Genomic DNA, 26,813 nt, shown 5'->3' with positions numbered 1-26,813 from the left:
AGGAGGGTGCTGGTTGCCCACATTCCTAGCTCAGCTTCCTTCCGAGCACGGAGGAAGTACAAGTGCTGTGTTTTCCGGCAGGGCAGCAGCCATGGCCTCAGGCAGCCTGTTTCAGCTGCTGGATGAAGCCATCGGGACGCCCGAAGTCAATGTCAACTTGGAGGCGCTCCGCAGACTGCTGAGGGTCATATTGGAACACCTGAGCCTGCTGGGTCTGCAGGACGTGATCCCCCAAGAGGGGGCCCAGGAAGCCGCGCCCGCCCCGGCGCAGAGCCATCCCGCCGAGGCTTGGGCATGGGACACAGGGCAGCCCCCCCAGCCGCCGGGGAAGGACGAGCTGCAGGGGACCACGAGCGGCTCTCCTGTCGCCTCGGGGGCTGCCGACATGGGACAGATGGAGAAGACTGATGCCAAAGAGAGTGTCATCTCCACGGTAGAGGCTTTTCCCACCCCCCTGGGTGCTTCCCCCAAGACGCCCCCTCCAGTGGGGTCTGTGCCCTTATATTAGGGTTTGGTTGAAGCCCAAGCTCTGAGCAGCATGTTGACTTTCATTGCGGGAAAGGGAGGGAGATTTGGAGAGAAAATCTGGGGCTGAAACACTGCTCTGGGCACCTTGGGTCCTCCCCATGTTGGGTCTTTTCCGGCTGAGCCAGGATGTGCCATAGGCTCCCCAGGGCAGGAGTGGGAGTCTCTGGGGAGCTGCTTGCCTGGGGCTCACCCCCACCACCTGTCTCTCCTAAGCCACTGCTCTCCCCCAGGAGTCCCACAAGGAGATGGCTGGGATTAAGGCCATGCAGTTCAACATGGGAAAGGAAATCCAGAGGATCAAGGAGGCACTTGGGCAGGTGAGCTGCCACCATCAGCATGTTGCAGGTGGGAGACAGCAGTCAGTGACCTCTCTGTGCACCGGAGGTTCAGCTGCATCCGACCATGCCAGATGAATGGAGGGTGCAACGCACAGTGCTATCTGGCTGTGCCCCCAGGTGCAGGCAAAGGTCCTGCCAGTCCCCAGGCACCCTGCCATGAGGTTCATCCCCCTTACCCCCCTCTCCTAGACCACGGATCTCTGCAAGGATCTCTGTAAGGAGATCAATGAGATGAAGGCCACACAGTCCCGCATGGGAGAAGGCATCCGGATGATCCAGGAAGCACTTGGCCAGGTAAGCTGCTGTTTTTGGGAGGGACTTGGGCCCTCCCTGCCTCTCAAGACCTTGCCCTGCCACCCTTGCCCTGTGTCCATGGGTGTCACCCACTGTGAAGGTCACTGGAAGGAAAGAGTGGGAAGGGTGTCCTGTGAGGGAAGCATGGAAACTCAGCCTTGCCCACTAGGAGGCCCCCACCTCTGCCTGCAGATCAACCTGGCAGTAGAGGTCACTGCCTGCCTCAGCCAAAGGGTTGCTGAGGCATTTTGAACTAAACAGCCCTAAAAAAGGGAAAATGTGGAAAGAAAGAAGGTAAAGATCTACCTGTACTTGGCAGCCACAGCCCACCCAGGGTCTCTCTGGCTTGGGCACAAGCTCAGTTGTGGATGCTTCGGGGTCCTGATTGTAGTTCCTCTTCTCACTCCACTCCAGGGGAACCTCCAGGATGCTGCTGGCCAGCCACTGGTCCTCCACGGCCAGCCTGCCCCTGTCAAGCCCCACACTTCAGACATGGACAAGCTGGGGCAGAGCCCTGGTATGCAGAGCACCCCCCCTGGGACGTAGACAGAGACCCCCAGTGCCCAAAGTGGCACCACTGTGACAAAGCCTGGTTTCCAAGCAGGCCTTCCAACTATGGAGAGCATCCTCAGTGACCTATCTGAGCTCCAGGGCCAGATGTCCTCCCTGCAGAACCTGGCCAGAGACCTGCAGGGTGAGAAGGAGAAGGTAAGCCCATATCAGTCCCTAAGGGGGCAGCAAGAATGCCAGGGGGAGTTGGCAGAGAGGAGTCAGGCAAAGGAGACCATGGGGTCTCCATGCTCTGACTCTGCCACTACCACCCTTCCCAGGTCAGACGGCTGCAGGATGCCCTTGGAAAGCTGGGTGGGACTGTAGCCGAGTGCGACGTGGATGGCACCAAGGAGATCCCCCTAGAGCTGGAGTAAGAGGATGGGGAGAGGATTTTGTATCCTATGGGGCTGCAGGGGAGCCGGGAGGTATGGAGTGTGGCAATCCAGGAGCATCAGATTTGGGGAGCAAAGCTCACCTCCCAGGTGGCCTTGTGGAGGTTCAGCCTGCCTGTGCCCTCATCTTGTTGGCTAGGCCTGCACTGCAGGAGATTAAGCAGGAGCAGAAGGAGCTGAGACAGGAACAGAATATTACCAAGGCCATACTGCAGCAGATGGTTACAGATGACCAGCTTCAGGATCAGGTGAGGTTTGGAGGCAGCACTCCAACTGTTGTCTTGAATGGCAGGCTGCTCCTTGTGGGGTTCCTGGCCACATTCCCTGCCTGGTCAGGGCCATCTGGGCACCAGGTTCTGCTGGCTGCCTCCATTCTATCTCAAAATCTATTCCTTCCCTTTCTGCAGCTGAATGAGCTGAGGGCAATGATGGGGACTGGGAAGCAGCAGCAGGGAGAGTCACACACAGACAACAAGCTTGTGAGGAAGCTCCTACACCGCTGTGAAAGGCTCCAGCAGCAGGTGGACTCACTGGTGCCACAGCAGGTGCAGAGGTCACTGCCAGAGAAGACCCAGGTGGGCAGCTGGCAACATGGAGGGCTGTATCAGGACACTCTGTCTGTGCTCACTGTAATGTAGAGCAGCCCCTTGCTACCCCCCAGCTTGGTTTGGACAGGTCGGCAGTATGGCAGGAAATTAAAGCCTTGATACAAATGTCCAGCTGGCACTGAGTGCGCATAGCCAAGTAACCCAGATCTGTCCTTGAGGGCAGTCAGATACCCCTTGCATGACACTATCTTGTCATCTTTCTCCCTGGAGCAGGAGGAGGAGCTGCTAAAGAGCATCCAGGCCACTGTTGTGCGGGTGGAAGGGGACTGCGAGCAGCTCAGCTATGTCACAGGGAGCCTCCGGGATGACCATTGCCAGCATCAGAGAGATATCGAGGTTGGTGGCTTGACCCCCAGAGGGTCAAAGTATCCCCCAGGCACACCAAGGCTGGTCTGATCACACAGAGGTCTGATCCCCTGCCCAGCTGCTCGCAAGCCCTTTGTTGGTTCAAATGGCCTTTCCCAAAGAGCAGGGAGCCCTGGCTGGCCAGAACACAGCTCTGACCCTGCTGTGGTGTCATGAGATACTTTTTGCATTGGAAGGCTCTGTTCCGGTCCCTGGAGGGTCTTGAGAAGAAAGCAGACAAGGAGGACCTGTTGCTGCTGGTATGGTCTTGAGAGGTCCATCTTCAGCCCAAGGGATCTTGGGCAGGGTGACAAATGCACTTTGCCCTTTGGACACAAAATGGCAAACTGGCTGGATGGGGAAGGGGGAGGGTGTGAGTACTTCTAGACTGGCAGCAGATCTCTTCCCAGGTCCCTCTGTCCATCTCTTTAAGTCCCTTTGACCCCATGGGGGTATTGGGGTTAGCAGGCCACACAGCCCTGAAAAGGGCACGATGGCCCCACAGGAATGTTTCTGCCTCTATCCCTAACACACTGAGGCTGGCCCTGCCTCTTGTACCTCTGCCCTGTCCCTACTGCTCTCCTTCTTTCCTTCCTCCCCGCTAGAAAGTGGACAAAGCTGCCCTGGGCAGCAAAGTCAGTTGCGCCCATTTTGATGAAACCATGGAGCATCTGGAGGAGAGGATGCGGGAGCTGCTGAGACGGGTGCTAGGTCAGGAGCAGCGCTGGCAGGAGGCCCAGCAGCGGTTCAGTGATGCCCTGGACTCCAAGGTGAGGAGTGCCTTATCCCCATGGTACAAAACTGGCTCCATGGGGGCCTTGCAGCCTGAGGCAGCCTCCCTTTCAGGTTTCCCAGTCTGCTGGCTTTTCCCTGTGGACTACCATGTTCCATCCTGGAGCAGCTGGTTAAGAGTATGCATCTGTCCACAGCTGGATCGCCTGGAGCTTGGGCCTTTCCAGAAGCAGCTAGAGGATAACTGGGCAAAGATCATCAAGGATCTCAAGGATGAGTTGACGGTAGAGATTGACAACGCTGCTGGAATGAAGAAGTGAGTGCAGTGGGATGGTACTGGCTTTGGCAACAGCACTGGCCTCGTTCCTTCCTGTATGGTACCCTGGCATCACAACAATGTAGCCAACAAACTACAGAGATGTTGACAAAGCAGCTGCACCTTCTCCACCCATCAGTTATCAGGTTCCCCTCATCAAAGGAGGCACAAGAATGGGCATCTGCAAAATGAAGCTGTGCAAACCAGAACTGGGGTGGGTGCAGAGGTTCAAGGATGGAGAACAGAGGGTTGTTTGCCTGGGCAAGGGTGCAACATATGGTGCCACAGGCCTCAGTCATGACCTGCCCACCTTGGCAAGATGCAGGGGAGTTGTGAGCACTGACAAGGCGATGACACCAGGGGAAGAGCTGGTTTGGATGGCAGTGTAGGTGCCTGCCCCCTTCCCATCATATCCCTGCCTGCTCTGGGCAGCTATGGGCCACAGACACAGTTCAGCAGTTCCAGTGCTGCCAAGGCAAGCACTTGTCCCCTTGGGTGGGAAGAAAACCAGGCTCAACATGCCACAGCTCCCCGTGCAAACATTGAGGCTCCCTGCCTGTGTGCCTGGCACCTGTTGCTGCCTGTGAGTTGCTGGCTGTGTGCACTGCAGCCCTGTCAGGAGCTCACTCAGCCCCTTCTCCCTTAGGCAGCTGCTGGTCCCTTTCAAGTGCCTGTCCTGCGACCGGCAGCTCAACATGCAGGTGCCTGGCCCGTGAGTAGCGCCCAGCACTGGTATACTGGGGGGCTGCGTGGGTGGGACAGGGATGGGTGTGGTTGTGCCCTGCTGTCTCAGGCACAGGGGTTAGACTCTGCTGAGGGGTCTGCTGAGCCCCCTCTGAAGCCATGTCTTTCAGATGTGGAGTTCCCTCCAGGAACACCTCCCTGAGGGCAGCAGGCAGAGTGGTGCTGTGGGGTACAAGTCTATGGGTTTTGGTGCTCTGCCCCAAGCTGGGGTGGCTTATTTGTCCCTTGTCACCCACCCATGGCTCCTGCCCTCCCCAGGCACATTGAGACACTGCCACTGATTCCATCGCTGCCCTGCAGCCACGCTCCACACCCCTCTACCAGCGCCACAGAGGAGCAAGCACAACAGCACAGTCGCAGGTAGGGGACATGGGGAACCATCACTGGCCTCTGGTATGCTGGACAGTCCTGCCTTGGCAAGGGAGATCTCTGCCCTGAATGGGGGGCAGAGGGGGCCAGGGGCCTGGGCAGGGCAGGGTAGGGTAGAGGAGCAGAGGGTCAGCTGTACTTGCCCCAGGTGTCCGGGCTTTTAAAGCCCCTACTGCACTGCTCAAGCCCTGGTCTCAGTGGCACTGAAGCCAGATATTATCAGTTGTATCTGGTCTCAGCCTGACCTCAGGCTTGGTGGGGACTCAGCGCACTGGGACAGGCATGGGTTTCCTGCAGCAATTGTTGGGGAGTCAGCAAGGACACGTGTCAGTAGGGAGCACCCTCTGCTCCCCTCTCTGGCACAGTGGGATGAAGCTCAGGGTACCACAGTGCTGGACAATGAGCATCTATCTCCATGCTCCATCCCTCAGGAAGCTGGTCAATAGCAAGTTCCTCAAGTCGCAGAGCTGCAAGGGTCAGGACACATCCAGTGCACCACTCAAGGATGTCCTACACCTTTCCAAAAAGGTAGGGATGGTGAAGGGAAGAACATCAGGGAGGAACAAGGCTGGGAGAGAGATGCTGAGCATCTGAAAGCCACCCTACCTCAGTTTCCTCCAGGAGAGATGGGTGGGGAGTGTTGCTTGTATGCGGAATTGAGCCGCACATTGCAGCCAGCCATTCTCTCCTTCCCAGCCTAGCGTGACTGAGCTGCTGAGCACAGATGACTGCATGGATGAGGTGGAAAAGAAGGCACAGGATAAACTGGGTATGGCCTGTCAGGGCACCCGTGCTGGGGGGAGAGAGCACCAGCTGTTTGTTGGTGATGGGTGGGCTCTGTCTGCACACCTGGGCAGGTGCCAGGAGGGTCTTGGGTGTGTTCAAGATGGAGTGCAGTGTGGAGATGGCCTGGCCAGTGTGGGAAAACAGCCCATATGTTGGAGGGCAGGGGCCAGTACCCTGTCCCTGAGGGTCTCCGGCCATGCAGATGCCCCTGGGCTTCAAGGCGCTTACCTCTGTCCTTCATCCCCAGGCCCCACCACCTTAGAAGAGGACCAGCCAGATTCAGATGTCAAACACTGATCCCGGGCACTGCAAATCCAGTCCCCCTGGATGGAACCAGTAGCCAGGCAGGTAGATGTGACTGGATGCTCGGAACCCTGCATGAAATACAGGGCCAGGACAGCTGCCCAAAGGGATTTCTTTTCAAGTTAATAAAAATATTTTGACCTGCTGTGTTTGAGATATTCTAAGCAAGACTGATTTCAAAACTAACCTCTCGCTTCAGAGCTGCTACCCTAAAGCTGGACAGGTGCCACAGGGAAGGCGAAGTTTTGGTGGGGACAGGAGCAGTAGAGTTTGGGGTGAGGCCCTAGACTGGGTCATGTGGGTATGTGGGGGGTGTCCCTGAGACAGGTGGAGGGGCTGGGGTTGCCCCAACCCATGGGCTGTGGGGGTGCAAAAGGTGTAGCCCCCCCACCCATGCTGCTGATGCCCCTGAACTGAGCTTTGGTGAGGCTGCAGCAGCACCACACATCTTGCGGGAACTTGAGATAAGCCCAAGAAGCACTGCTCCCTCTCCCACATCAGGCTCAGGGCAGGATTTAATATCATCATCATCATCATCATCATCATCCATGATTTACACTTTGGGTGAGGAGTGAACTGGAGTACCTCCCTATGGCCTGGAAACCAGTGCACCTTCCTGACTCCTCCCAGGACACTGCATTTACAGGATTAATCTGGTCTTTACAGTGGGCTTGGACCTGCTTTGAACTATCAGTGTCCTCCTGCTTCTTGGCATCATTATTTTATATCACACCAGCAGTCACATCAATCACTGCTGGTCAAACAATCTTTATACTGGTGCCAGTATGAAGTTCGTTCTTCCCCTGGGCTGGCTGTTGAGGCTAGACGTGAGTTGTGAACTCTGGCCCTGACCCAGCAAAAGTGTGCAGGGGGAGCAGAGGGTCATGGAGCTGGGTACGGGCCCACCTCATCGTGGGTATGCCACCCACCCCTCACCTGCAACAACACTGCATGTCATCTGCATGCCTCAGAGCTCCCTGACCCCCCTGGGTCCCCAGCCAGTCACAGAGGTCCCTTTCCCGCTAAGTCTCAACCCCCATCCTAGATGTCTTTGTTCTCATAGATCAGTTTCTCCCTGAATATCCTCACCTCTGGCTGTCCCCATTCCCTGGAGGGTCCCACCTGGAGCAACACTGCAGTGTGGCTCAAAACCACCTAGTTTAAGACACCAGTTCCAGGTTATGAGTGACACAATAAATCACTGAGCTCAACCAGTTTATTTAAAGACAAAGTTCAGTTCATACTTTTTTTTGGAGTTTGGTGAGTTTTTGTGTGGAGGATTTGCGTGAGCAGCAAAGCACAGCTGGCTCACTGTAGCTCCAGGGGGAAGTTCCTCTATGTGGGAAATTCAAGTCTAAAGCACGGGTCCATACAGAGTGACAATTTTACAGAATAGAAGGCAAAAACTAAAAATTAGCCAAAATTCAGATCTTTTTTGCTCAACGCAGCTATCAGCTCTATTCATGTTGCTGAGGCCCCATAATGCACTATAGTGTTTCATCCTATGTTAAAAAAGGGCCCTTTTAGCTTAAATAAACCCTCAGATGTAGCTTTTTGGAGGGGATTTTGAGCAATGAAGGGACTTGGAGGGGGAAACATCCTGCTTTGCTTCATTCTGGGGAGAAAAAGCCTCTTCTCAGAGCAGGAGAAATTATAAAATGTAAAAAATTAAATGAAATTATCAAATTTTATCCCAACAAACTGGGTAGGAAAAGGGGAAAAGGCCCCTGGAAGGGGGGGACTGGGCAAACTGGCAAACTGGTCACACATGAAAAACTTAAGCCTTCCTTCACCCCCAAGCAGCATATAGGTTAATTCTGGAAGGGTTTAGGGATATTTCTGGAGCTGTTTCTTCCCCATGTCCACTGCTAGTGCTGAAAACAAGTCTTATTTTCACTTAAAAGGCAAGTCTTCTCAAAAACAAAGGGGTTGGGGGTTTATCAACACCCAGCAAAAAAAAAGGGGTTGGGGAGCACTTTCTCCTCAATGCAGCAGTGCAGAGCCCACCATTTCTTTAAGAAGTTTCTCTCTAATTTGGGGATTTCTTCTCTGTGGGCATTGTTTCGAGGTAGAAAATCCCCATCTCCCACTGTGCTAGTTGCTCCCTTGGGGAGAAGGCCTAAAATGGAGCAAATATACCCAAAACCGGAGGATTAAAAACACAGACCGCCCCGGTTGCCCTGGAGCTGTATTTTCTGCCTTCTGGATGTAACAAGATGCTGATTTTAACAATTGCCTTTTGATCTCTATTTTTATAAGCACCCATCAACACCAAAAAATTATTAACAGTTGATAAAAAGTTAAACAGTTGTAAACCCATCCCCAAAATCCACCTCTTTCCACTTACAATGGACCTCAGTGAGGAGCAGGAGAAGATTAACACCCCCACCATCGTGGAGGGCCTGCAGTCCTCACTCAGATTTGCCCCTCCATGCCTGCTGCACTTCCCTTGGGTGCACGGTTCCCAGCCGGTCTGATCCTGAGGAGTCAGTGGAAGAGGAGCAGCATGGAGAGAAGCAGGAGGCAGTGGCTAAAACTCTGCCCAGGAATGTTTATCCTCAAGCCCCAAATCCCTGCAAAATGCACCTTAGGCTCCACCTTTGTGGAAAAAACTTTGACTCCTGTGGGGAAAAAAAACCTTCAGGTATTCCCCACAGCCTCTTTCATGGGCTGGTATGAGGTGTGCCTGCCACTCAGGAGGGTTTTGGGGTCCAAGGGTCCATGTGGCAGAGCTGCAAGGTGCATCTGCTGGCTCTGCTCAAGGAGTGGGGGCTGTGCACCCTCCACAGCCAACCATCTGCCCCTCCCATCTGCTGACAGGATGCTGTTGAGCTGCCCTTGAGCAAAGAGAGGCTGATTTCCTTTGCCACCCCAATGCCAGAGAGCCAGCTGCAGGGCTATTGAGTTACACAAAAAGGCAGGGGGTTTGGGGTTTTTTTGTATGGACTTTCAAATTAAATATTTATAAATATTTTCAGACAAAAAGTGGATGGAGTGTTGCAAGCTCATCTGTTGGAGCAGGATGCTGCAAATAAGTGCTTTGCTTTACAAATCACTGGACCTTGTCTTTCAAGGAAAGACCAACTTCACCATGAGCCAAACAGGGAAAAAACTAATTATAAAACTGAGCAGGGCTGTAATGTGGGTTTAGCTGTGACCTGTGTTTTGTCAGGGCCCTTGTCTAAAATTCAGGTCCCAAATATAAAAGTTGCTGCCTTTCCTGGTAGTTTCTCCTCTTCCTCAGACCAAGCTGGACTGTATGTGGATGGGGAGGCAATTCTGGCAGCAAAGGAGTGACTGGGACTGCAAGAGGCAGAGACCTGCCCAGTCCTGTCTGGGCTTGCTGATAACAGCACTTTATTCCATGGCTGAACCCTAGCAACAACCTTCTGCTGCTTCAAGATACCAGTTCATTTAGTTTTGTTCCCCTTCCATCCACTTGCAGGCAGTGAAATGGGGGATGAAATTCTGTCTGTGACCTCTCTCCCTGCTTACATCCTGGCAGTGAATACAAAACCCTGAAAAGGCCCAATCCTGAGTGATCCTCAGAGATATGAAACATGGTTTTAACCCACTTCCCCTAAATTCTCTGCAAATCCTAAGCAGAAAAATTTCCACTTGCAAAACCTTATTATGAGACATCTAGCAGCACAAGCAAAGCCCATTTTCTTCTTCCAGATGAGTTTTTGAAGAGCTTTTAGGGACATTCTCCCTGTTTCTCTGGTCCATGCTTCCACTGACAAACAGCTGAGGAACTGAAAATACCTCTGTTCTCCCACTGAGAAGCAAAAGAGTGAAATATGATTGTTAAATGAGATGTTATAAGGAAAATTAAATGGGTCTGGGGGAAGAGTGGGGCTGTTTGTTGTTGAGTGGAGTGTTTGCTGGGGTGGTGGAAGTGTTTGCCCTTGCAAGGTTCTTAGTAGATTTTTGGGGAAATCAGGGACAGAGTGTGAGCAAAGCTGGCCCCTTGCCCAGACAGAGAAGTGGCCAGAGTCATTCCCCTGTGAAAGTGGGTGGGGGAAAGGCAAAGACTTCAGTCCGACTATCAGCATCATGGAAAGCCACCCGCCCGCCAGCGTAATCCGCAGCCACCTCAATGCGTTGGACAGTGTGGCTGTGGGGCAGAGACATGGGCTGGGACACGTGAAAGCCTGCAGCTGCCCCAGCACTGCCCCACGGCCCAAACCCCACATTTGGGGCTGAGACCAAAGCAGCCCTTATGGGACACAAATTCCCAAGCCACCCCCAGTGCCTAGTCGGGACCGCGACAAACCTTCATGGCCCAGCAGTGACAGTTCCCCACAAGGTCCTGCTGACCCAAAACACAGCAGAGAGACTCAAAACTCTCCATTCCTGAGAGCAGAGGAGCTGGGGGTGATTCATGATGGCCTGCAGTCCGGCCATCCAATGACACCAGGATTTGGGGTGAGCTGTGGCTGGGTCCAGGGTCATGGTTGCTGGCAGGGAGAGGGATGTTCAGGAGCCTCTATGCATTGGAATATCACCTCCAAAAATTGCACCAGAGCATCAGCTCCAGGCACTGAACCCAAATGGGAGTCCAGTAAGTCCCTGAAGCCAGACTCACCTCTCTGGTACCCCTCTGAGTCTTCCTCCAGAAAGCACTCCAAGATGTCTGGAAATAGAAGACAACCCCAAAGATTTTTACCTCTGGATCTTGCCCTGGGCCTTCCCCATATCCACCCTGCTGCACAGAGAAGGCAAGACCACCAGAGGTGGGCGACACAACGCCCTTCATCAGGGCATCACCTCTCTCCACACATAATTAGTGTCCTAATTTGGGTGCTAATTAAGCATCAACAGCATTCTGCACCTCCCACCTTCAGTCTTCTATCCCTTAAGGCTAATCAGGAATAAATTCCTGATTTTCTTTTAAATAAATGAGCATCTGTGATGCTTTTACTTTCCAGCCAAATCTGCCTTCCCATTTTTGCTTAATTAATTCCATTTTTTCCCAGTTTTTACCCTCTGAGCACCTTTAAATTGTCACTGCCTCTGCCAGCATGTTGGTTTTTCAACTAAAATCCTCAAGCTGTTTCCAGCTTTGACATCAACAGCAGTGATGGCTGTACCTTCCTCTCTGTGCACCTCAAGAGGAGTAAATTGGGGTGTTTGATGCCAAATTTCCTTTCCCCATTGCTAGAAAACCACTGGGACATCTTTACTCACCTGGGCGAAGATCCCACACTTGCAAGATATGATGGAAGATTCCCCCATCATCACCAAGTTTGGGATTAACTATCAACCCCCTCCAGCTCCAAAGCAAAAATCCCAGAGGAAAAGAACACAGGGAGAGAAGAAGATCCGAGAAAATGGAGGGCTTGGGGCTAAAACTGGTGATGTTTTTGGCTCCAATACCTGTTCAAGGTGGTTCAGACATCCTGGAGAAGAAGGGAGAAAGATGCTTAGGGCTGCTTTCCTGTAAATAAAAGCAAAAAGGGGGGGAACAGATTCTGGGGCTAAGTTTTGTCTCACCCATAGCAGGTCACCATCTGGTTGCTGGCACTTGGCCTGGAGCTCTGCATGGCATTGCTGGATCCATGACATCTCAACAGCTTCACCATGTTGCTGTTCCTCCAACCTCCATCACAGGCGATGGAACCAGGAAAGAAACTGTGATTCCTGGTCACTCAGCACCCAGCAGAGCCCCTTCAGCATCACCTGCAGCTTCTGCTTGTCAGCCCTGCCTCGAGTCTGGGGGATGAAGGAGAAGGAGGAGGATGCTGGAGGGGGAATGAAGCAGTGTGGCCACCATGGTGCACCCAGATGGCAGCACTACCCACCAGCATCTCCTGTCTTGTCTGCTCTGCTGCCTCAGTCAGCCCAGCATGTCACTTGTCCTCCTCTTACAGGGTTTTTTGGGAAGCTTCAAACTGCTTCTGCAGGGAAAAGGGGTTTATACTCCTGGAGAAGGAAGAAAAGAAGGAGAGAGAGCTGGAACCACTAAAGTACCATGGATATGGGCAGTGCAGATGGCCCCATCCTCACCCTCCTCTGCAGCTGCACTGAAGCAGATATGTACACTCATACCCATGTTATAATGAACTTCATGATTATGCTGCATGCACACCCTCACCTTATCCATACAATTATGCAAACACACAGTGATACCTGGGCACTACAGGTCTCCCAGACAGGCTGTAATACCCCACCTCTCCAAGGTCTCCTGTAAAAAAGTTGCCACCAGACCTTAAAAAGTTCTGACCACCCTTCAGTTTCCATCTCCCTTCCCCCACTCCTTGCATCCACAGCCAGGTCAAAAACCCCTTTGGGGACCTCTATTTCCCCTCTGCGCCCAGAAGTGGAATAGGAGCCCTCCACAGCACAGGTGCCAGGTGAGAGCAGGAGTTTGGAATCTCCAATATTTAGGTTTGGTCACAAAACTACCACCCGTTATACTGTTTCATACTTAACCCTCACAAAATTGCAGCATTTCAGCTCAGTTTTGGCTTCTAGATGATTGCATTGCTCTTTTCCCCTAGAAAGACAGGGAAAAGCCTTGCCTCTGCTCAAAATACATATTCTGGGGGGTGAGTTTTAAGGGAAATTAGAGTCGTTCAGGCAGAGGGAGAGTGTCTAAGATGGGGATCCACTCACCTTGTAGCAGCAAGCAGCCTCTTCGAGCAGCACGGTGGGGTGGGCACAATGCTCGTGCAGGCAGTGCAGACGAGGACTCTGTCGCAGTGACAGAAGACAATGAGGGGACATTGGTGCCTGTGGCACAGATCCTGTGCCAGCAGCAGGGCCAGCTCCTGCACGGCTGCCACCACACTGGCCAGCTGCTGGTTGGGGCAGAAGCCACTGATGCCTTGTGAAAGCTGACCTAGAACAGAGGCTAGACAGAGTTAAAGAATAAAGTAGGTATTTGTTAAAAGACCTCAATGGATACGCCTTGGGCAGTACAAGAGCCCAGCCAGGACTACCCCCAAGATCAACCCAAAAGAGTCACAAAATGGATGACCGATCACGAGATCGCTCACTTTTTTAAGTTCTAGTCCATTAGCATATTTGAGTTAATTGTCTAATTATAGCTCTAGGTTTGGAAGCCACATCCTTCTTGTTTTCCTCGCTTTGGTTCACTGTTGTTTATGCTTTTGGGTCTGAGATTTAGATCAGTTTTCCTTGGCCCCCAGCTAGAGAAGGGATTGTTTTGTCCACCTATTCTGTGAAGACAGCTAACTATCGCTTAATGTGAAGCTCGGAACTACACACTAAAGCAGTACAGAACTCGAAAAATATAAAAGCTAAAACCTGAGGCATCACCACCGTGTGCAGGAATGGCACCCGGCACTGCAGGCACGCAGCGCCGCCCGCCGCGCACTGCGACAGGCAGCGCCGGCAGAAATTGTGGCTGCAGTTCAGGATCGTGACAGGATCCTGGAAGAAATCCAAGCAGACAGCGCAGGTGGTTTCCTCCTGGAGGAAACCTGAAATCTGACGGCCTTTCCCGCGGCCATGGTTGTTTACAGGACGCGCTCGGGAGGCGCGCACGGAAAGAGGCCTGGCCCGGTGCTCCTGAGGCGGCGGCGGGCCGAGGCGCTGGGGCCGGCGTCCGGAGCCTCCCAAGCAACGGCAATCCCGGGCGGCTCCGACATTCCTACCGCCTCAGACATGGAACAGCCCCTCGGGCCAGCGCCAGCCGTGGTTTACGGACAGAAGGGAACGCAGGCAGCGGCAGCTGGGGCCCAGGAGGGACGAGTTAGTGACAAGGCGAACTCTCACCCCTCGGCGTGCGCCGGGGGAAGCAGAGTGAGGCCAGAAGGGGGCTCCACGAGACAAGGATTAAAGCAGGAATGTGGCGAGTGAGGAGAATTCGGTGGAGCTCATGTGGATACCAGCTTGGAGCGGGAGGTCAAAGTGAAATAAAACCCCATCGCTGTGTGTATTTTAACTACAATAACGTTAACGGAGTTTCAATATACTATATCTCATTTTAATATAAGACTTACATATGTTTAAATGTAATTGCAGATTTTATTATAGAGCGATAAAAATAAGAAGAAACACATAATGTTTAAAATGCTAATCAGGAATTATAGTTATGAATAAGGTAGATAAAACAATAAAAGCAGTTCGATGTTCCCAAACAGTTATAAAATCCGCTCTGCCTTCAAACTGATCAGCTTTGGCTTTTTCACACGGAAAAAAAAATAGGGAGAAATTATGAGGGGAAAAAAATACCGCACGGGCATTCGTAAGTCGCAAAAAACCGCCGTTTATAGCTTCAGGTTTGCTCTGCCGGGGGGATGGGGGCGCATGGAAAACTCCTTGTCATTGTTTGATCCCGGCCAGCGGCGCTATGCGGTCCTGCCACTGACTCCTCCAGGTGTGGAGCGGGACAGGGCGGGACTGCGAAACCGAACCCAAACAAACCCGAAGATGGATGTCTCGGGGCAAAAAAGAAAAAAGAAAGGGAGCAAAATAAAACAAACAAACAAAACAAAACAACCCTTTTTTTTAATTATACTTCTAAGAAACACCCGGAAGATTACTTTGGTTAACAGTAGACCAACCTAATGCACTTACTGTTCTTTTCGAAGGTGAATCTCAGCCTACATAAGGATTCTGCAGCAGCAAGAGAAGTCAGGGCTATGCTAGGTATAAATCTTTTCCCAGGAATTTTCTCCTCGGGGTGAGGTGGCGGTGAAGGGGCTTCACGAAGAGAGCGGGCAAAGAAAAAAGCTGCCCCTCGGGGTGGCCGCTGCCTTGGGTGGCCGTGGCGATGCGGTGTGAGCTGCCTCTCGGGGTGGCCGCTGCCCCACGTCCCAAAGAGCTACGACGCGGGACAGGCGAGGCGGCGACACCGGAGCCGAAGCGAGCCGTGCCGGTGCCGGAGTCACCAGAAGAGCTGCCCCGAGGGCGAGACGCCGCTACAAGAGGCGCACCGAGCCTCTTGGTGCGGTGCGAGCCGCCCTGGTCGCTGCCCAGGCTCCGGCAACTGCACCGCAGTACGGGCGGGGCGGCGGCAGAGGGGCCGCACCGAGGGGGGGGGCGAGATGCGAATGGAATGTACCGAGCAGAATAAAACAAATAGAATTAAAGAGCCGCAACAGGGGATGGCCACTGAGAGCTGCACAGCGGGACGGGACAGGCGCGGTCCCGCGGGGAGTGGCCGCTTATCGTGTGGGGGCAGGCGACAGCCGGAGCCGCGGCAGCCGCTTCCAGCGGCGGGGAGGAGCGACACGTGCTGTTCTCAGTCAAGGCTGTATAGTTTAGGACCCGGGACAGGTCCGCCACTCCGCACCCGAGAATCAGGACCCGTGTATGCTCCTCACTCGCCTGCTCCCTTCTCCCTGGCCCAGCGGAACCAAGAAATACCTTAAAATCTAGCCTATGCATACACATACGCACACACACGCACACTCACACCCGCACGCGCATGCACAAAAGAAAAATCGGGGGTGTTTTTTTGTTTGTTGGGGTTTTTTTCGCCTTTAATTCATCACCTACATGCTAAGCAGCAAGAGAAGATTGGTTACTAATTATAGCAGCTGGGAGGGGAGTTTTCATAAAACCATTTGTCTCCCTAGGAGTATGGGCAGCGCCTAGGATGAGGATGCCCAGGTGGCATCTTGCAGAGTCCATCTACTGTGTCCGCATCCTGCATCTCCTGGCAATGACCCCCTGACTGCTACTAGCCAGCTCCTGGCCTCAGCGGAGCTCTCTGCCCTCATCCTGCTCCTCCTCCTTATCCAACCGCACCCTTTTTCTCTCTGCCAAAAGCTGTAGGAGAGGAGTCGTGCCAGTCTCCAGCGTCATCTTTGCTGTGGGGAGACCCATGGGGGGATCCATGTCTGGGAGGAGGGAAGAAGGTGGGGAGTGAGCAGGTGCAGAGCCTGCTGCTGCCCTTCCCTTGAACAAGTTCCTCTTCCTCCTGAAATGCCTCTGACTTCTCCCCAGATAACTAAATTATCCCAAAATGCAACTGAATTCCTCCCAAAATAACTCTGAATTCCTCCCCCCAATACAGATAAATATTTCAATTATCTGAATATATCTGAATATCCAAATTATCCCAAATACCTCTGCATTCCTCCCCAAAGCCTCCGAATTCTCCTAAAATATCAGATTTCTACCCAAATACCTCTGAACTTCTCCAGGGCCTCCCACAGAGCATCACTTTGGTGGCAGCAGGAGCTCAGGCTCTTCTCCAGCTGCTTGGGGAGCCCCGAGGGGAGGTGGAGCCTCATTTCACTCAAGCTGGTAAAAGAAATTAGAGGGACAGATGTTATGTGATGGATGTAGCAGCCAAGCACCTCTCCACAGCTGGAGCGATAGGGACGTGAACCAACCAGTTGCCACATACCTGCTTAGGATCCTCCCAACATCCTAAAAGGAAAAAGGGAGAAAAAAGGGAGTTCAAGACCCCATAGGCAGCACTTTGGGACAGCTTTGGGTAAGAAAGGCATTCACCTGGGGCAAGCATTTGGCCTCCAGCTGCCTGATGAGTCTGTGGAGCTGTGCAACTCCCTCGGCCACCTGCAATGATTTTTCGGCCTGGGTAGCTGCGAAGGTGCCGTCCAGCTCAGCCAGCCGCCGCAGCACAGCGCGCTCCCGCTCTGCCCGCAGCCGGCGCAGCCGCTCAAACTCAGCCTTGATGCGGCACCGCTCAGCTTCACTCATCTCCTGGAGGAGACAAGAAATCCATATGCAACCCTCAGACCTGAATTTTCCCCTTTTGAGTTAAAGGACAAAAGTGCTTCTGCTGTAGCCAGTGGGGCTGTAACACTGGGGCAGGGCTGGGGATGCAGTTCCTCTCTGTATTCTGTCCAAAACCAATCCAGGTCCTGAGAAGCAGGAGAGAGTGTTAATTCCATGTTAACAAATGTCCCTTTATGACTCAGTCTGGGATGAAAATGAGCAGCACCATGACAATGATTTAAAGTGTGAGTGTGGATAATAAGCAGCTGCACATGGAGGTGGTGCTTGCCAAACCTGCCTAGGATCTGCACCAACCACCCCAACTGGGTATAGGGCTTTGCAGGGTGCCAGTATGCCTCTTGGATATAATCCCACGTGTTTCTTCAAGAGGGGCCTGGGGAAAAATAAATACCCAAAGACTCATTCAGACTGCTGAAGAACACAGGGGACCCCCTGTACCAGGTAGTCCTGGTGTCTCTTCTCTTCACTTGCTCTCCAGCCCAGAAATTCTGCCAACACCTTCCTTAGGGATTGCACGTGAGACTGGATTTTCTCCTGAATACACACACACCAAAAAAACCAAACCAAACACAAACAAAAACAACAAAACAACCCACAATGAAGTAATCACCTTGTTTGTATAATCCCACCTTCAAAATCTTACATTATTCTGGGGAGGAAAGCATATAATCCCCCTAAAAAAGCCCCCTCATTGCCTTCCTTGGAAAGCAGGGATCAACTCACTTTGTGTTTTTCCCACAGCTAGAAGCAGGCACCAGAGCTTTGCTTTCCCAAGAAGAAATTAAAATATTTTCACTTTGCACCTTTTTTTTCACAGGGTGAGAGAGGGGGAAGGACTGATGGGTCACAGGAAGGTGATCTCACCTCACAGGTCTCATCCGGTCCTCCAAAAGTCTTCATGACCACAGCCTGTGTTGTCTCACCCATTGCCTCCTGAGGGGCTTTTGTCCCTTCAGCACCAAGAGATGAATCTCTGGCCAGTGTCAGCACAGGGGTTTTGTGTGGCTGCTGTGGCCATGCTGCCCTCCTGGGAAGGAGAAAGGAGTGCTGGGTGCTGGCCGTGGCACGGGGTGAAGCTGCCTGCCCTTGAACCACCCCTGGGTGTTCCTGTGCTCAGTTCCCGGCACAAGCTGCCCAGCTGGAAAAGCAAATGTCATCACCTACAAGTAGTCTTTAAACAAATGTTATATCCACAAGTTTGTCTTATTTCCAGACATTGCTGTCACATTCCTCACCTGGAAGCTGCTCCCAGCTTTGCCTTGTTCACCTCCGTCATGTGTAAGGGGCCAGAGTCAGGTTTGGGGAACTAGGGGGGCAAAATTTAACTGATTTTTCCCTTGTGGTGCTGTGCAATAATGGGGTTTTTTGCAGTGCTTTAATTTTCCTCCCTTTCCTCCCCAGTGCGTGTGTTGAGAAAATAAATGGCCCTGATATGGGGGAAAGGGGGCAATCAGATGGGACAGGTGTCCAAGCACGTCATGGCCCCATCTGCAGGCGAGAGATTGGAGAGCTCCTCCCTTCTTGGCTGATAAAAGCTGGCAGAGGCTGAGACAGGACTGAGCTTTGGCTGAGCCTGTGCCAGAGAGAGGAAGAAAAAAATCCCAAGAAGAAAAAACGCAGTGGAGAAGCAGCCAGTAGAAGAAAACCATCTGGAGGAACTTGAATACAGCACCAGCAACAGCAAGGGAAACACCAAGAAGGTTTGAGTAAGGGGGAAAATCCCAGTGCTGATAGGGGGGCTACATCACCCTCATGTCTGGGGGCGAAGGGGGTTTTGAGCCCCCTCCCCATCCCATCAACTCAAGAAGGGAAGTGATTTACCCTTGCTTTGGTCTCAGGATCTTTGTTCGGGATTTAAAGGTATTTTGCAATGGAGGGTCATGATGATTATTTACTTCTCTTCTACCTGTAACAATCCAGCCAGGGAAGTTGGGTGAGAAATAGCATGGCTCCTGATTTTGTCTCCATTGGGGTGATTTTCTCACCTTTTCCTCACTTTTACTCATTACCCTGCTGCTTTAATCCCCTTATCTGCAGATTTGGAGACAAAAACACATGGAAAAGAAGAAACCTGTTTGTTTTCAACTGTCACAGCATGGTTTATTAAATAATTTTGGGGCTTTATTACTCATGCCCAGGGCCCTTTAGCACGGGCAATCCCTTGTTTGCGTGCAAAACCCCACACTGACTTCCAGAGGATGAATTTGAAGCCATTTGGCGCCAGCTCTTATCTCCCTCATACACATTTTCTCCAAGGTCAATAGCAAACTTCCCCTCTCACAAGATTTCTCTGGATGTGAGGGGTGAATGTGCCTTATCTCAATTTTAGGGACTTTCCTCACTCAAATAACTTTGTCAGATTTGACTGATGAATGGTGGAGGCAGAGATGAATTTAAGATGGATAGATTCAGCCTTCAGCCAGCACAAGGAATGGAGATTTGGGGGTATAATAACATCTACAATGGAGATGGGTTCATCACGTGTGCTACTCATGTTCCCTTCATAGTCATTAGGGAATTAATTGATTTAACCCATCTCCAAGGGTCTTCCCATAAATGAACCAAGCTCTGTTGCAACTGTTGAAGAAAAAAGAATGCTATTTTCTAGAAGTACTTTGATTAAATGTAGTAGTTAAACACATTTTTTTACACAGAAAGGGGCAGAAGCTGAGATAGTGATGAAGGATAATAATTGGATTTTATCCTTTCTTTCCTTGTTCTGTGCCTCCAGTCAGGAAGAGAGGACCCTGAGGGTGCAATGGCTTTCTTCCTCAAACCACGGCCATGCACATGGGACCTTGCCCTGGACTACCACACTGCTAAACAGTTTGAAGGTAATCAGAGGCGGCTCGAAAGGAGCAAAGTACCTGCTCCTTGTGTTTTCTGGGCTGAGATATTCAATGGGGTTGGAGATTCTCCAGCTCCACCTTCTGTCTCCCTAGGGCCTCCGTCTCCAACCTCCATCTCTTTGTTCTTCCATCTCCAGCCTCACTTCCATCTCCTACTTCCACCTCTTCACACTTAGATCTGCAGCCTCACCTTTCCTCTTCCTTTCTCTTTGAAAAGTCACCAGTGAAGGCATTTTGGGGGTGTATTTTCTCTAGGCTTAAATTTGGCTTCTGATTCATTCTCTGTTTTGCTTTTCAGTGGATGTAACCCTGGATCCAGCCACAGTGGGCCCAGAGGTGATCCTCTCTGAGGACCTGAAGGAAGCCACCTGGGGCAGACCTCGATGCCAGTGGCCTGAGGGTCCAGGCCGGTTCGACACAGACCCGTGCATGCTGGGCAGCAAGGGCTTCACCTCGGGCCGGCACTACTGGGAGGTGGAGGCCAATGGGCGCTTCTGGGCTGTGGGGGTGGCCCGTGAGTCAGTGCAGAGGAAAGGCCGGGTCCTCTTCAAGCCCAACACTGAAATCTGGGGCTTGCAGAAGTATGATGAGCTCTGCGTTGCCCTCACAGCTCCCTCCCACACCTCTGTCCCACTCCTCAATGGGGAGATTGGGGTCTACCTGGACTACGAGGTGGGACAGGTCTCCTTCTACGCTGTCAGCAGCCGCCAACGCATCTTCACTTTGCCTGCCTCCTTCAGTGGGGAGAGGGTCTTCCCCTACTTTTGCGTGCTCCTCTCAACCATTAAACTGTCCCCCAAGGGCTGATGCCCTGAAAGGATCCTCCCAAAAGCTGATTGCATCACTGTGGTTGGAAATGCTGGTTGATGCTCCTCAACTCTAATTTTCCAAGTCTTGGAGTAATTTCTAACTCAGTTCATGGTCCTTCCTTCATCTTAGATGTCTCTGTTTTGGGTTGTGCCATGGGGATTTTGGGTCTGAGCTCAGCACGGCTCATCTCAAGTTGTTAAATTCATGCAAAGCTTGTTAACAGGAGCTGGACTTCCCTGAGCATGTTTTGAGCTAAAATCTTCATTTTTTTCCTCCCAAATACAGCTTCCTCTGGAATGTTCCTTTTGCTGACCTCAGTGCCTATGATTGGCTGGGTTTCCAGCACAAATTAAAAATCTTGATTTTTGCAGACTTTGTATTAATACCAGCAGCTATTCCTCATATTAAAACTTTTCATTTAATATTGTTTTATATCGTTTAAATCCCCTGGTTATCACAAGGATGTGCTCACATCCACTGACCCCACTCTTTTCCTCTGCTGTTCCCTATGCTTGAGATGTATTTCCATGTACTTCCTCTGCTGTTCCCTATGCTTGAGATGTATTTCCAAGTACTTAGCATGCAAATATGCTCTGGATAGAATAAATTTCTTTTTCTCTAAGAAGTAGAAGGCATCTGTATTCAGGCCATCACCAAGTTGCCCCAAACCCAAAAAGAGCCCCCAGAGCTGCCCTGCCCCCCCACCCCCCCAGATTCTCAAAAACTATCTCATGTGGATCCCCAAAGTCTGCCTTGTCCCAGAAACAGTTTGTTGGCCTCTGGAAACCCCAATAACCCCTTGCCCAGGGATTTAAAAATATTTTTGAGATTTTCTTTCATGTCCCTATGGTGCACTAGATATCTGGGAGTGAGAAGGCCTCCCTGCACCACCCAAGGAGCTGACACAGAGGTTTGGAGGCCGTCTCATCCTGTTGCCCTTGCCTGAGCTCTGCAGCTCATGTTTGTTACAAATCCAGCTCCTCTCAGTGCTGCAGTGGGAGGAGCTGAGCCCATTGTCATCCAGGTAAGCACAGAGCCCACTACCATGGATCCGAAACCTGGAAGTACAGAGGACATAACCCATTTCAGATGGAGCAGTAGGAAAAAGGAGGAAAGTCACACATAGGCTTCCCTCAGCTTCAGTTCTCAGGCATCCTCATGAGCACCAGCGTGTCAAAACACTGACGCTGATCTATTTCTAATATGAAACCCAAATTTGCAAGAGAGAAATAAACTTAAAATAAAAAATCCAAACTTGGGATTTTCTCACCAAATGCACCACTCCCATCTTTTAGGTCAAAGGGGAAAACAAAGACCAGTTCCAGATGCAATGCTGCCCTTCCCAAACACTGTCCCATTGCTACCTCTGGATGTACCTCAAGTACAAGAAGAAATGCACATTTTGTGGCTGAGGAAACACCAACCAACACCTTAATAATGAAAAACGTGGACTCACAGGTGAGATAGAGGTGAGCGATTCACCCACAGCCATGGCTGCTCCTCATCCTCCCGCAAAAGGCCAATCCAATGCTCTGAGATGCCTTTGTACCTCATCACAAAACTCTGAAAGAGAGGGAAAGGAAAGATTTCTACCTTCTTCCAACCAAAACCCTCCATTTTACCAGTTGCTCATGCTGCTTTAGGGCTTCTTTGGGGCTTGAACATTTAAATTTGCTACCAAAAAGTGTCATCTAGAAACAGGGGTTTATCCCTACAGTCCTTGCAGCAGTTGGCTTCAGTGAGAAATTTGAACAGACCCATAATGACATACCCTCAAGGCCTTTTCCCCAAATTCTCACCCCAGATCTTCAAAAAAGATCCTGGAAGAGCAGTCACAGAAACCAAAAGGTTTCAAATACAGTGCTTTTGGGTTTTTTCCCCCATGCCAAGCAGGTCCTCTTGTCTCCTTACCAAGTCCTCTGTGCTGTCCAGCATGGCCAAGGAAGCACCAAGTGCTGAGCAGTTGTCCTGGCTGGATGTCCAGTTCCCTTCAACCTCAGAAAAATAGTAGCATTTTCCTCGGTACCTGATCCAGTCAAAGGGGCACTGAAAGCAGGGCTGGGCATGAGGCTGAAAAGCTTGCACTGTCATTAAGAATAGAACAACATTAACGAGCAGCACCCTCCCCTTGCCTCTCCAGGGTGGGAGATCATCCTCCACCCCATGGCTTCTGAAAGTCTTCACCTGCCTCAACTGTAGGAAAAGAGAAAAATTAAGATACCAGGAGAGATCCTGTGAGAAAATAAGCTCACCATGGCCCAGCTTGTGATGTTGTATAAGAAATACAGGTGCTGCACCTTCAAAGAAGGTGGTAGACTTCAAAAAAACCCATTTTAAAGAGGAGTTTCAGAGTAGCCCTATCCCTAAATATGCCCTTGGGTGTTGCTCTCTGTCATTAACACAAAAGTAGTGAAAATGACAGGAAAAATGTCCTCTTATTCCTGCACACGTCTTGACTTGGTGGGACTCATGACAACATCTCCAGGCCCCTTCTTCTCTGTAAACAATACTTCTGTGTGACTGTACTCCTGAAATGGCTCTTCCTGTTGATTTTCTAAGGGTTTCTAGATGACATCAGCTCCCACACCATGAGGATGGGCTTGTTCTTCTGTAGAAAGACTGCTCTGAAATGTCCTTCTCCCAGAGAGAACAGCAGCTTGGGTGGGCTTTGTCTTCCACAGGAACATGGAAATAAGTCTGTCAGAAATGCAACAACCCAAAATATCTCAGAGACATTACCTGTGAGACTAAAACTTCGACATTCACCTGCAAAAGCGATGGCTGTGATGAGCAGAGCTGCGAAAAGCACTGCCAGCATCACCTGGCAGGCGACACGTGCCTCCGGCTTCATCTCCATGCTGTGACCTGCAGAAGAACAGACCTTCAGTGTCTCTGCAGGGGCTTCCAGGGCAGCAGCACGCCACAGGCCATGCCAGGATCATCAAGGGTTGGCCTTGTGCCAATGGCACTGAACTTGGTGTCATTTTGGGTGAGAAACACCAAATATTCTTCTTCACATGGAATAAAAGTAGCTATATTTTATTTATGGGAGCTCTTTGGGGAACAGTTCCCCCCACCCCCAGCTCCAGATGCAAATTCATGAAATGTACCATAATTAAAAATCTGCTTTAATTTCTGGGATTTACCTCATTATTAAAGTCCAGTGGAGTTTTTTTCTCCACCTAAAGTAAGACACTTTGGGTCATGGTGCCTCCATTTCTGTGTCTTGTGATCCAGAATGTGCACTTTCCCTTCACCATGATCAAAGAAAATTCTCTTTCCTAGGGGTTTTATACAAAAATCTTAGTGTTTTCATCCAGTAGGACTTCCCCCATTTTTTGTGTAAGATTTTTCCTTTTTGTTCCCATCATATGAACCAAATGTCATGGGAAAAACCCTCCTCTCCCCTATTCCTCCTGGAAAAAATATTAGAAAGTAAGTCAAAAGCCAAATATTAAAAAAAAAAAAGTTATATTAAAAAAATTTAAATCAACAAATGAAAAATCAACCAAAAATGGAATATTTGTGGGGAAAAAATATGCCTAAAAGAATCAGTTACTCAAGAGCCTCAGGAAAGTTTAATGCTAAATTAGGATAACCCATTGTGTCTGAAATTGGTCTGCTTAGAGCAAAAATTCTCTCTGCTGAGTGAGAAAAATTTTCCCTCAAGGGAAGTGCCAGAAAAAGCTTTGTCCTACAACCTTACTTCAGCTGGGTTTGATTCTCAAATTACAGAAGTATCAAAAAAAAACCCAAACCCAGTGATTCTACAGTTCACTGCCCTACAGTTACCTGCCCGCTTGTTCCTTTCCATGCCCAAAAATCCGGAATACACTCTTATTTCCTCCATTTTTGGGGTTCCACCCCAGGTGCTCTTGCCTCACCTGCCAAGCAAAGTTTCATCTATCAGAGGTGTCACAAAGGCTCTCCATGCTCAATTAAAATTTTCTCACAATTTAAAATTTTCTCCCTGCACCATATTTAAACTTTTCTCAGCACCTGAAGTTTTCCCACACAATTAAAATCTTGTCCCTGCAATTAAAATTTCCTCTCCCCCCAATTAGTTTTATCTGCTTAATAACACTTTTGCTCCCCTCAGTTAAAATTTTCTCCCTGTATGTCAAGTTTTCTCCCCGTAATCACACTATCATCCCAAATTAGTTTTCCCCACCTATTAAAATCTTAAAAATTAAAATTAAAGTTTCCTCAGGTAACATTTTCTCCCTGCAGTAAAAATTTTCTACTGTAATTAAATTTTCCTCCCTGTAAACTTTTCTCCCCATTAAAGTTTTTCCCCCAATTAATACCTTCTCCCCTCAATTAATATCTTATTTTCAGTTAATATTTTCTCTCCAAAACTAAGGTTTTCTCTACTAAATTAAAGTTTGCTCCCCCCATTTAAAATAATCTTCCCCTATTAAAATCCCTTCAATTAAAATTTTCCCCTGCAATTAAAAACTTCTCCCTGCAATTGAAATTCTCTCTTCCAGTCAAAATTTAAGACCACCTCCCCTCAGCCCCAGGCCCATCCCAAATGCTGTCACCTGTGTCTGCTCTGTGGGAACAAGCCCAGTGCTGAGGCACAACCTGCTCCTGTGAAGAGAAACAAAGTATTTTTAAAAGAATGTTGGTTTGGTTTATTTTATTGTGTTCTTAGGGATTTTCCTGTGCCTCCTCGAGGGCAATGAAGAGGGGGCTGCCTGCCCAGGGCCACCCGCCCACCCACAGAACCAGGGGTTCCCCTCCAGCTCCACCGAGCAACACTTCACCTTCTTTCCCAGCATTTCCGGAATTTTTTCTCAGCTAGGGAGAAGGACAGTCCAAAAATGCTTTTTTTAGTGTGCAGTTGGAGGAAACACTACTGGAGATCACTCTGTTCCAAGACGTCAGGGCACCCCAGAACAGCCTTCAGGGATTCTACAAGGGAGAAGTACAGTTCCCTTCAGCACATTTTATAAGGTTTTTTACTGTAAAAATATAAAAAAATAAGTGTTCTTGCAATTAAGCTACCCAGATGCAGGTGCTACCCTAAAACCTAATTTATTTTGTATTTTTAGGGGTTTTTTGTAATCACTTGTCACACACCACTGGAGCAGCTGCCTTTGCAGAGGGCAGGAAGGCTGGCTGATAGCAGCTCACCACAAAAATTTTCTTTGACAAATAAAAGGCTGAGGGGGGAAAAGAAACTAAAAATAAACATGAGACAATAAAAAAAATAAAAATAAAAAGTACATAAACACAAATTAAAAATAAAAGTATTTATTTTACTTTAACTAAAATTTTAAAATAATTTCAAAACAAAATAACACAGTGCTTTTCCTACTGGAGCCTTTGGGTTTATCTTCTTATTTAACCTGTTTCTGGCTGCTGGTAGCTATTGGGGCAAATTTCTGCATTTTGCTTGCTTTTTTTTTTTTTTTTTGGGTATCTGAGGAAAAAACCCATCATTTTTGCCTCTGTAAAAAGGTGTTGCTTTGGGATATTGTGGCACTGACTAAAACCTGGGCTTAACACCAAAAAACCCTAAGAAAAGGGAGGGGAAAAAGTTACTGTAGGCTGGAAATTGTTGGTTGTTCCATGCAGTAGTCAAAGAGTCCCAAACCTGGAGGAAACATAGGTCTAGATGGTGTAAAAGGATACATCAGGAGTGGGAGTATGGGTTTGCAGGTGAAAAAGTCAAAATAAAATAAAGTAACAAAATAAAATTCATTAGCAGCAGGCAGCCAGCAGGAAATCCGGATTCTTGCCTCATCCTGGGCAGGAGCTGGGCAACCCTTGACCACATTGGATCTCTTTGCTCCAGGATAAAACAGAGACCAAATACTATGTCAAAACCAACAGAAAAAGTCATATGGAGCAAAAGACATTTCAAGTCATACCCAGCCCATATTCTGGGGAAGAAACACCAAATGTCACCTGTCTCTTCCCCACCTGCCTGTGGTCACACTGATCTACCTCCTCACAGTCAAAAACCTTATTTAAAGGCTTTTTGAAATGATTACTTATTAATTCTGCTTTCACAGATGTTTAACACAACCACCAAAACCCACAGATGTTTCTACACCTCCAGGTGTGCCGCCTCTTCCTGGCTGCAAGACACCCATTCCCTCTTCACCAGCTTCCACTTACAAGGGAAGGGTGTAGAATACATACACACACACACA

General features: G+C 50.0%; 4 protein-coding genes across 8 annotated transcripts in view; 3 read left to right on the top strand and 1 right to left on the bottom strand.

The window, feature by feature from the left end:
* The first annotated feature begins 90 nt into the window (after positions 1-90).
* LOC115915774 lies at positions 91-1,706 on the top strand. The gene is made up of 4 exons (XM_030969451.1): positions 91-433; positions 759-845; positions 1,056-1,160; positions 1,575-1,706. Exons 1-4 carry the CDS (start codon positions 92-94, stop codon positions 1,704-1,706), a joined length of 666 nt encoding a protein of 221 aa, XP_030825311.1. The 5' UTR covers position 91.
* A 63-nt stretch (positions 1,707-1,769) lies between these two features.
* Positions 1,770-6,446, top strand: LOC115915601 (glutamine-rich protein 2-like). Its single transcript, XM_030969117.1, has 13 exons — positions 1,770-1,868; positions 1,991-2,082; positions 2,244-2,352; positions 2,512-2,679; positions 2,926-3,048; positions 3,255-3,317; positions 3,663-3,827; positions 3,987-4,105; positions 4,752-4,817; positions 5,108-5,209; positions 5,650-5,746; positions 5,915-5,987; positions 6,252-6,446. Exons 1-13 carry the CDS (start codon positions 1,776-1,778, stop codon positions 6,299-6,301), a joined length of 1,320 nt encoding a protein of 439 aa, XP_030824977.1. The 5' UTR covers positions 1,770-1,775; the 3' UTR covers positions 6,302-6,446.
* A 5,551-nt stretch (positions 6,447-11,997) lies between these two features.
* Positions 11,998-26,813, bottom strand: part of LOC115915166 — a 31,156-nt gene continuing 16,340 nt past the window's right edge. For 2 of the 4 annotated variants that reach the window (XM_030968321.1, XM_030968322.1), the window contains 13 exons: positions 25,419-25,566; positions 25,194-25,242; positions 24,442-24,533; positions 23,416-23,514; positions 22,561-22,733; positions 22,106-22,212; positions 17,855-18,017; positions 16,742-16,954; positions 16,635-16,657; positions 16,413-16,528; positions 12,926-13,163; positions 12,112-12,232; positions 11,998-12,022 (listed from right to left, as the gene is read on the bottom strand). In XM_030968321.1, coding sequence (XP_030824181.1) covers positions 12,175-12,232; positions 12,926-13,163; positions 16,413-16,528; positions 16,635-16,657; positions 16,742-16,954; positions 17,855-18,017; positions 22,106-22,212; positions 22,561-22,733; positions 23,416-23,514; positions 24,442-24,499 — 1,248 coding nt within the window. In that variant the 5' untranslated portion in view covers positions 24,500-24,533; positions 25,194-25,242; positions 25,419-25,566 and the 3' untranslated portion in view covers positions 11,998-12,022; positions 12,112-12,174. Of the gene's footprint in view, positions 12,023-12,111; positions 12,233-12,925; positions 13,164-15,706; positions 16,123-16,412; positions 16,529-16,634; positions 16,658-16,741; positions 16,955-17,854; positions 18,018-22,105; positions 22,213-22,560; positions 22,734-23,415; positions 23,515-24,441; positions 24,534-25,193; positions 25,243-25,418; positions 25,567-26,813 lie in introns of those variants that run through there. The other 2 variants (XM_030968323.1, XM_030968324.1) reach the window with 2 other exon arrangements.
* LOC115915170 (butyrophilin subfamily 2 member A2-like) lies at positions 18,562-21,261 on the top strand. Of its 2 annotated transcripts, none has more exons than XM_030968330.1 (3): positions 18,562-18,850; positions 19,722-19,824; positions 20,138-21,261. In XM_030968330.1, the coding sequence occupies exons 1-3, from the start codon at positions 18,743-18,745 to the stop codon at positions 20,644-20,646; spliced, it is 720 nt and encodes a 239-aa protein (XP_030824190.1). In that variant the 5' UTR covers positions 18,562-18,742; the 3' UTR covers positions 20,647-21,261. The 2 variants fall into 2 exon arrangements, with proteins under 2 accessions (XP_030824190.1, XP_030824191.1); XM_030968331.1 differs by having other exon boundaries at positions 18,564-18,696; positions 20,138-21,260.

This window comes from Camarhynchus parvulus, chromosome Z (genome assembly GCF_901933205.1).
Source record: "Camarhynchus parvulus chromosome Z, STF_HiC, whole genome shotgun sequence".
Classification (NCBI taxonomy): domain Eukaryota; kingdom Metazoa; phylum Chordata; class Aves; order Passeriformes; family Thraupidae; genus Camarhynchus; species Camarhynchus parvulus.
Note: the sequence above shows the minus strand (reverse complement) of the source record. Positions and strands in the feature narration are given on the sequence as shown.

Coding starts and splice junctions, on each gene's coding strand:
- LOC115915774 (XM_030969451.1), top strand. CDS start 92: ATGGCCTCAGGCAGCCTGTTTCAGCTGCTGGATGAAGCCATCGGGACG. Junction 846..1,055: donor TCAAGGAGGCACTTGGGCAG/GTGAGCTGCCAC, acceptor CCCCTCTCCTAG/ACCACGGATCTCTGCAAGGA. Junction 1,161..1,574: donor TCCAGGAAGCACTTGGCCAG/GTAAGCTGCTGT, acceptor ACTCCACTCCAG/GGGAACCTCCAGGATGCTGC.
- LOC115915601 (XM_030969117.1), top strand. CDS start 1,776: ATGGAGAGCATCCTCAGTGACCTATCTGAGCTCCAGGGCCAGATGTCC. Junction 3,049..3,254: donor AGCATCAGAGAGATATCGAG/GTTGGTGGCTTG, acceptor TTGCATTGGAAG/GCTCTGTTCCGGTCCCTGGA. Junction 5,210..5,649: donor GCACAACAGCACAGTCGCAG/GTAGGGGACATG, acceptor TCCATCCCTCAG/GAAGCTGGTCAATAGCAAGT.
- LOC115915170 (XM_030968330.1), top strand. CDS start 18,743: ATGTCTGGGGGCGAAGGGGGTTTTGAGCCCCCTCCCCATCCCATCAAC. Junction 18,851..19,721: donor TCTTTGTTCGGGATTTAAAG/GTATTTTGCAAT, acceptor CTGTGCCTCCAG/TCAGGAAGAGAGGACCCTGA. Junction 19,825..20,137: donor CACTGCTAAACAGTTTGAAG/GTAATCAGAGGC, acceptor TTTGCTTTTCAG/TGGATGTAACCCTGGATCCA.